Here is an 8,678-nt window from a genome sequence, read left to right as displayed (position 1 = left end):
ATAGAAATCATTGTATGGACAATTTGGTATGAGCAGTTAAATTAACCCTGTTTTCGGAAGTGCAATCTCTCAAACGGTAGGCCAGCAAGCAGGTTGTTTTAGACTGAAGGGCCTAACCTCTAATTGAATTGAAGATATGCTTCCTCCAGTCATGAAAACCCCAAATAACCGTAATATTCCTGCTTACTCTTATTCAAACAGGGAAAAAAATATTCTTAGTCACTTTCTTCATTTTCTTACTTTTGCCTGATTGAAAACAAGGAAATAATTGTCAAAGATCTGATATTTCCTTGATGTTGAGAGTTACGTTTGCTCTCCTTAACAGGATTAGCTAACAACTCCCCAAACCAAAACAAACTCAACTTCTACACTTGTTCTTATTCCTAGAGTTCAGTATTTTTGTCAGCTTCCTACCTGCTCTAGCATTTTATCTGACTGTATTATTGATAATGCCTTAATCTCTGTAACTTAATATATTTACAGACATCATTTACTCATCACAAGACTGTGGGGTGTTGTCTTCACTTTTACAGCTCAAGAAATCAAGGCTCCTAAGGGTTTGGTACCCAGGATCACACACACCAATGCTTTAGAATGCTTAGAAAGGTGTGGGCACAGGAGAGCATTCAGTAAATGTTAGCAGCCTTGTTCGAAGTCCGGTTCTCTCTACTCCACCAAACCCCAATTAGGGCCCAGAATGGACCTCTTTCTTCAACAGCTGTGCAGGATTGAATTTAGACAAAATCTCCACACATGCAATGGAAATACTCCTGGTGACAAAGTCTTCATTTAAATCCCAGTTTGTTTAAACCTTAGTTTGGCTGACATCTAGTTTATCACTAGTTACTAGTATATACAGCCCTTGGGGAGACCTGAGTGACCGAATAGCTATTTCCTCTACTTTAAGATGAGTTTTTTAATATCTTTGAAGTCAGGAAGCGTCTTAAAATCATTATTTCTTGAAATATGGTAACAAACTGTTTTCACCGTTTCCTGTGCTAGATATTTCATATACGTTTTTGCCCTTAAGCCTCTAAACACCTATCTGCCTGTTAGTATTGTCATTATTAACAATGTTATTATCATCTGTAATCACACTCATTTTGAAGATGGAGTAGTCAAGGCACAGGGAGGCTGTCAGTTACCCCAGGTCACACAGCTGGTAATGGCGGACAGGATCAAGAGTAACCCCAAAGCAAGCAGCACCTTGGAATCCAATTTCACTAGACTTGGCTTAGGGACACCATTCTATTTTACACAAAAAAAAAAAAAAAAAAAAAAAAATCAACTTCAAATATAGAAAAATGACAACCAAAACCAAGACAAAGAAAGGTTAAATAACTTGTCCAAATCACACAGAGGCTATCAGAACCATAACCCCATGGCAGATCTGTCTTGAGTCCAAAGCGCGATCTATTTCCACCAAACCACGCTACCCACTGACCCTGGTAAGGGGCTGTTCAACAAATAAATATCTGTTGAATTAATAATGCCTGAAAACAAAGTTAACGAGGAAGAGGGTAAAAATGTAAAAGATAGGTGAAAACAGAAAAGAAGTTCACGAGCAGGAAGAAAAGGCACACACACATACATGCCACCCCCCCCACCCAACAGTCTTGAGAGCAGTGCAATCCGGGGAGCCAAGGCGCTGGGACAAACTCCGCGCGGGTCCCGCCGGACACCGAGCCGGCGGAGCGGAGCTTCAGGAGAGGGGGCCCGGGGAGCCGGCCGGGGGCCCGGGGGCCGAGCGCCGCCGCCTCCCGGCTGCCCTCCCGCGCCGACGCCCTCTCCCGACCGCCCGCCACCCGGCCGGGCCACACCCGGCGACCACCGGAGGCCAGCCGCCCGTCCCTTCAGGGTTGCCGGCTTCAAAAAGAAACACAAACACAAGTCCCGGGCGCTCTGCGGCCTCTCCTCGGGGTCGGGGCGGCCGCTCGCTGCCCCGCGTCGGCCGGCGGCCATGCGCGCGAGGGCGGGTGCCCCCGAGCGGCCCCCGGCGCCCGCGGTCAGCCCAGCCCAGCCCAGCCCAGCCCAGCCCAGCGGCGGGGACGCCTACAGCGCGGGCGCCGGCGGGCCGCAGACGGGGCGGGGGTCGGCCACGCGGGCCGGCCGGCCGGGAGCGCAGCGGGCGCGGGCGGCCGGGCATTTCCTCTTCCTCCCTACGCGCGGCGCGGCGACGGCCAGGCCGAGCCCGAGCTCGGACCCCGACCGCGGCCTGCAGGCGAGCGCGGGCAGGCGCCGCGCCCCAAGCAGCCGCCGCTGCCGCGCCGCCCCCGCCGCGCCCGCCGGCCGCGGGGCCTCCGGGCGGCTGGGCCTGGCGCGGGCGGCGAGAGGCGGGGCCGGCGTGCGGGCGGCGGAAGGAGGCGGAGGAGGAGGAAGAGGAGGAGGAGGAGGCGGCGGCCGGGAGCCGGGGGAGAGGGGCGGGGGGTGGGCCGGGGGAGGGGAGGAGCGGGATTTGCGGAGCGCGGCGCCGCAGCCGGGAGCCGGCGGGCCCGAGAGTGACCGAGTCACGGCGGGCGCCGGCGGAGCGGCGGCGTCGGACCCGCCTCCTGGAGGAGCTCAGCCCCGGCCAGGCCCGGCCCCATTCCCGCCCCGCGCCGCCTCCCCGCCGCCGCCGCCGCCGCCGCCGCGGGAGCGCTCCCCTGCCCACCCCGCCCCCGCGGCCGAGCCCGGGAGTCGAGTGGGAGTCGGCCGGCCGGCGCGGGCAGCGCCGGGACCCCGCGGGGGACACTGCAGCCGGAGCCCGGGAGGGGCCGCGCCGCCACCGTCTGAACTAGGATGTCCCGACATGAAGGTGAGAGGAGCCCCCGCCCCCACCCCCTCCGCCCGGGCCTCGGCCTACCCCGCCCGGGCCAGGCGCCGCGGAGGGCGGCCGGGAAGCGGCGGCGACTTCGCCAAGCCCAAGCCCGGCCCGAGGCGCCGGGCCCGAGAGCGAGCGAGCGAGGGCGGAGAGCCGCGGCGCCGCCGCCGCCACGGCCGCGGCCCTGAGCTGGGCCTGGTGCCGGAGGCGGGGCGGCCGGGCCGGCCGGAGGGTTTGCACTGTCATGGGGAGGGGGAGGGGAGGCGGCGGGGCCCGTTACCGGCGGGAGCTCGGCCCTCGGGACTGATACTGGACGCCGTGGCCCGCCTGGCCGGCCCCGGAGCCGCGGGCCCCGGCGCGGCCTAGCGCTCCTACCGCCCCGGAAGGGCCCGGCGCGGCCGCCGAGCGGGGCCGCTGGCGGCGGCAGGAGACAGAGGAGCCGGCCCGGGACCCGGCGGGCGCGTCCGGTCGCCGGGAGACGACGGCTGGTGCCCCTGCCTGCGGGCGACCGCGGGGCGGGCGGGAATGCTCTGCGGCGGGGGAACGGGAAGCCCCCGCCGCCCGGAGCCCGCCCTGGCCTCGCGGCTAGGCCTCGGCGCGGCCCTGGGCTCGGGTAACCAAGTTCCCGGGGCGGATCCGGCCCGGCCGCGGCGAGCAAACTCCCTGCTCGGTCACCCGGTGGGAGCGGGACTCGCTGCCGACCGGCCGGCCGCGGGCCCCTCGACCTGCGTGCACTACCTCCCTAAACCGGGTATTGGTAAATGACCGCGGCGAGGTCTGTTAATGATCAGGGGGCGTTTTGGACATTGTTTTGCGATTTAGAAACATGATTGGGGTACAGTTGCAAATAAGCAGACAGCTCTAGCCCAATCCCGGGGCACAAAGGGAAAAATGTTTAGGGCCTATGTATAGGCATTGAGCTGGTAGAAACATAAGTTAACTTCAGTTTACTGCCATATGGTTTAGAAAAGGGGGAGGTGGGTTGTGTCTTCTTTGTTTCACTACCACACGTCCTTAAATAAAAAGTATTAAGAGACTTGGCAAAAAGTTTAACCTGGTAAGGTTAAGGCAAGATTGTAGAAGTGGCTTGAAAGTATTGTGCACTCGTAATTTTAAAGCCTTGTATGGGTGATGCAGGAGTGAAGAAAGTTTAGTGAGTCAGATTAGTGTGTGCTTCACACCGTTGGAAGGGTATTCTTAGGGAAATACAGATCTTAGAGTTTCGAGGTTGAAAAACTCAGATTGATTAAAAGCATATTTAGAGCAAGTTTCAGAATTAGCATTAATAATTGCAATGTTGAGATTGACTCAAAGAACATTTTGTGTTCAAGGATTCACAAACCTAATAGGAAATATACTTTATTTTGTTCTCTTACTGTGTACAAGTGTTGGACATTTTGAAGTAATAAGGTACTTAGGCTCATAAAAAATGGAAGCTATGCCTGTTTTCCCATTTTTTTATCTCTGTAATTTAAAAAGTTGTAATTAAAGTTACAATCAAATTTTAATTTGGGATATTAAAGTTTATCTTAGATTGTAGTTGTGTGCACATTGACCACCTTGAAGACAAAACGAAAGTGAGCAATGGCTGCAGGCTCTCTTACTCATCTAAGAACTGGGAGAGTTAAAATTACAGAATCATAGCAATGGAAGAAGTGTGTTTGAGACCCATTCTCCATGCTTCAAGAAAACATCCAGATAGTTTCTGACTGAGTATTCTAATTGAATGGTGTCCTGGGAAGATTCCTTTAACCTCAGTAATCTTTTACAGTAATTAAAATCCCACAGTGCCAACATTCTTGAATGTAACACAAATTCTGTAATTTAAGCCCATTTTGCCCTATTTGGTCCTGTAGAAAGGCATGTGGTTGTGAAATTTCCATTACCTTTTCGTTACTTGAATATCACTGAACCTCAGCACATTAATAGCACACCTTTTCTGGTAACTTACATAATGCCAGATGTTTCTGAAAAAGGAACATTCCTATAATCCCCCAGTTGAAGGTTTATAGTACCATATTTGACAAGTGATTATCTTTTGAGGGTCTAGTTCGTGGTCCAAGACAGGAATGGAAGTCTCCACAATCACATTTATTTCATTAGATGTACGTTTTATGGAATATTAGTTCAGGCTGCCATTATTTTGTCAGTAGGAATTTAACCTATCAACAAATGTAGAATTTGACATCCTCACTGTTATGATTCTTTTCTCACCATTCTCTTCTTTGGGCCAACTAATCCCATTTCTTTTGGCATTTCTTTAGTGACTTGATTTTGAGTTCTGTTAATCATCTGTCCATCTCCAGCTTCTCTCTGGTTCTTGTTTCCTTTCCGTAGTGTGACCCGGAATTGGATGTAGTAGTCTGGTTAAAAGATCTGAACTGTGCTGCCTGTAATTTTGTACTTGAATTGTGCTTCCTTTTCAGTGCCTTCTGTATGGGTGTGATTTGTTACTTTGTCTTTGTGCCCACTTTAATGAGTTGCCCTATATTATATGTAATGATGTAACTTTGGACAATACAGCTCCAAGATGGACATGTGTCGAGCTTAGAGTCTCTGCCTTGTGAAGCAGTGGACTACCTCTGAGAGAGGACATGCAACCAGGAGCATGGAGAAATACTGTAGCCCAGAGGATCAGCATCCTTTTTCTGAAAAAGTCCAGCTGGTAAATATTGTAGGCTTGGTGAGCCGCAAGGTCTCTGTCATCTCTGCCATTGTAGTGCAAAAGCAGCTATAGACAACCTGTAAATGAATGAGAAGGGCAGTGTTCCAATTAAAACTTTATTTATGGATGCTGACATTTGAATTTCATATAATTTTCATGTGTCATGAAATATGACTCTTCATTTTACTATTTAAAAATGTAAAAACCATTCTTAGCTTGCAGGCTGTACAAACACAGAAGGTGGCCGAATTCGGCCCGTGGGTTATAATTTGGCCACTTCTGCTCTAAAGTAGAGCTTTAGAGAGCTGATGAAACTGGAATTGTTGGGAGTCCCGAAGGGGCCCAGTCTGCTTGGTATTCATTCCATCATTTCCTTTGGGTAATGAGGAGTAAGTCCATGGACTAAACCAGTTCCGTACCTCAGTTTACACAGCTGCACCATGTAGATTGGGATAGAAGTAACTGTTTCTCAAGGATGGGAGACAGGCTGCCACCTTCCCAGACTCTGACTTGAGCGACTGTACTTTCCTGCTTGCCCATTATGAATTTCCAGCCAGAATTCTAGGGCTTCTTTTAATTCACTTTGTAGTGTTCTTGCCATGTTAACAAACATTTTACTTTAGTGCCCAGCCACTCTAAGTTCACCATACCAACACCGTCTAGTACCGTGTTGCACACAGCGAAACCAGTCATTTTCTACTTTGTAAGAGGAAATGTTTGTAATGTTTCACTATGTAATTTCTTTTAAATACATTTAAAATATGAGTATGTTATTCAGAGCTTAAAATCCATTTAATAGCTTTGCAAATTAAAAAAAAATATCAAATTACTCAGTGCTTATTAGCTAAAATGAAATTATGAATGTTCTTACTTAAGTTGGAGCCTAATTGATTACCCGGAGTTAGGAATACATTTATTGCCTTAAATCATTCAACCTTTTTTTTTTCATTTGCTACTATGTATAAGACACTGCTATGAACCAAGGAATGTGGGGATGAATGAATGAGACACAGCTCCTCATCTTAAATCTAGGGGGGAAGATGCATGTGTCCATAGATGCTTGTAGCTTCTATAGCACCATGTGAGACGTGCCATAAGGAAGGGATAAACAAATTGATGACAAAATAATTACCAACTCTTTTCTTCCTAATTTTGCTGAGCTTCAGAGAGGGAATCTTTTGTGATTTCTAACACTTTTTTTCTGGAGTGCCTTCTTAACTTTTTTGTGGGCTACTCTTGATTTTGGATAAAATTGTTTGAAATTTCAAAGAGTCCTTATGTTTACTTTATGTTTACCTAATTTATATTTTAGAAGACTTTTATATGTAAAAATGATAGTGTATAAATGGACAGTAGATCATATTGTCATGTTATTCTCAGAAGCATCTGATACTGTTTATTTTCAAAATGAAAAGTACAAAAGTAAGTAGACCATTAATCCAGTTTTTGAAAGTTGTACCATTTTTTGAAATGGTACCACTTTTGTTAGTAGATGTAAATTTTCTCTAAGAATGCTCTCTGACGCTAAAAACACATGCAGATAATCCCTGCGTGAACTACAATAATTTCGTTTTCAGGATTTGGGGACTGCAAAGCCAGGATTGGTAATTAGCGTGTGATTTTAATGTGGTGACTTTTGCCCTCCTGTAGCAAAGTAAATTGACTCCCAATGAAAAGATCTTTACCATCATGTCAGACGGTTTATTTTACTTTAACTATGATATATTAAAAGATTATGACATTCTTACTCAAGACTTTTTAAATTTCAATAAATCATGAATTACATTTACCTTGACTTTCAATTAAGGATAGATAAGAATGTAAATATTTTAATTTCTAGGGTCTTTGATTTCATGGTTTCATACAAAGCAGATTTTGAAGCCTATTTTTCCCGTATTTTGACATTCACGTTTAAGTTAAAATGTAATAAAATATAACTTTCCTCTCATTTTGAATTGGAAATTCAATTTGGAAAAAAATCCTTTTAGTCTTAGAATTTTAAGATATATTAGCAACAATCTTATTTAAAGATTGAGAACTTTTTCACAGTAGAAACTTATGAGACTTCTGATGAGAAATACCCAAGCAAATCCTTTCATATTAGGCTTGAAACATTTTTAAAAAGAAATCCATGCACTTATGAGTCATAACAATTTTCAAAACATCAGCTTTATAACATCTACCACATACATTTGCTGAGGTTTTGTTTTGTTTTGTTTTGCTTTGTTACAATGGAGGTTCCAAAAGTTGTTTTTAGTGAAGGTTAAGGTATTATTGGATTATCCTAGAAATAGTGTGTTTTTTATTACATTGTAAATATTTCTGTGGGACTACTTTCATGAATATGGACTCGGAACATTTCCTTCACTTCATATTCATAAAAGTTAAAAGTAGCATGCTGTGCATAATTAAAATCTTTGTTCGTAAAAGATTAATTTTGTATTAATTTTAGTGTTGTGTTAGGAGCCATGATGTTTTTATTTCCTTAAAATGATAAAGTATAGTTTTCTTGGTCTCTGAAGTTACTCTTTAAAATTGAGAAAAGAGCCCTTAAGAAGTATACAGATGAGAGCATTTTTTAAATATGGTAAGTTTTACATGTTAGCCATGTCCTGATTCATGTTGGAGATATGGGATGAGGTAGACAGTTTCCCAAGGGAACATATTACCTAGATTTCATAGGAAGGAAGTTGAGTGGTCAAGAAAAGAGAGGGTGTTCTTGGTATGGGAAGGACCAGAGGCCAGGAGAATGTTGGCAGAAGAAAGTTAGGCAGGGTGGGCATGAAGCTTGGAAATGATCTGTAGCCAGAGGGAGTCAGAAGCAGAACACCAGCTCTCTTGCCTGATGAAATGTCCTAAGAGCTTGGTACCAGGAGGTGAAAATTCAGTGTCCTGTGAAACTAGCAAGAGATGAATTGCCTTGTTAGGCAGCTTCCACGGTGCCATCCCTACTACCTCTCTCTCCGCTCACCCACAGTGTTTGTCAATCGTATTTTTAGTTGTTGTCTTTCTGAATAATAACAAAGCAGAGTGGGAGTCCATCCAGTTCATGTACATGGTCACTTTATCTCTTCCATGGCCACAGTGCCAACCAGCAGTCCAGCAGACTTTGCCAATGGCCACAAGGGGTATCAAGGAGAAACTATGAATGGATTCCTGCAAATCTATCAGTGCTGCTAGAAAAACCACCTGAAATCACAAGAGGGGGTTAGT

General features: G+C 46.9%; 1 protein-coding gene across 2 annotated transcripts in view; it reads left to right on the top strand.

Moving 5' to 3' along the window:
- Positions 1-382: 382 nt before the first annotated feature.
- Positions 383-8,678, top strand: part of KCMF1 (potassium channel modulatory factor 1) — a 67,564-nt gene continuing 59,268 nt past the window's right edge. Inside the window, exon 1 of one of the 2 annotated variants that reach the window (XM_070511880.1) lies at positions 383-2,794. In XM_070511880.1, the coding sequence (XP_070367981.1) occupies positions 1,592-2,794 (1,203 nt within the window). In that variant the 5' untranslated portion in view covers positions 383-1,591. The remainder of the gene's footprint in view (positions 2,795-8,678) is intronic. The other variant, XM_044772756.2, reaches the window with a different exon arrangement.

This window comes from Equus asinus, chromosome 6 (assembly GCF_041296235.1).
Source record: "Equus asinus isolate D_3611 breed Donkey chromosome 6, EquAss-T2T_v2, whole genome shotgun sequence".
Taxonomy (NCBI): domain Eukaryota; kingdom Metazoa; phylum Chordata; class Mammalia; order Perissodactyla; family Equidae; genus Equus; species Equus asinus.
This window is presented reverse-complemented; position numbering and strand designations above follow the sequence as displayed.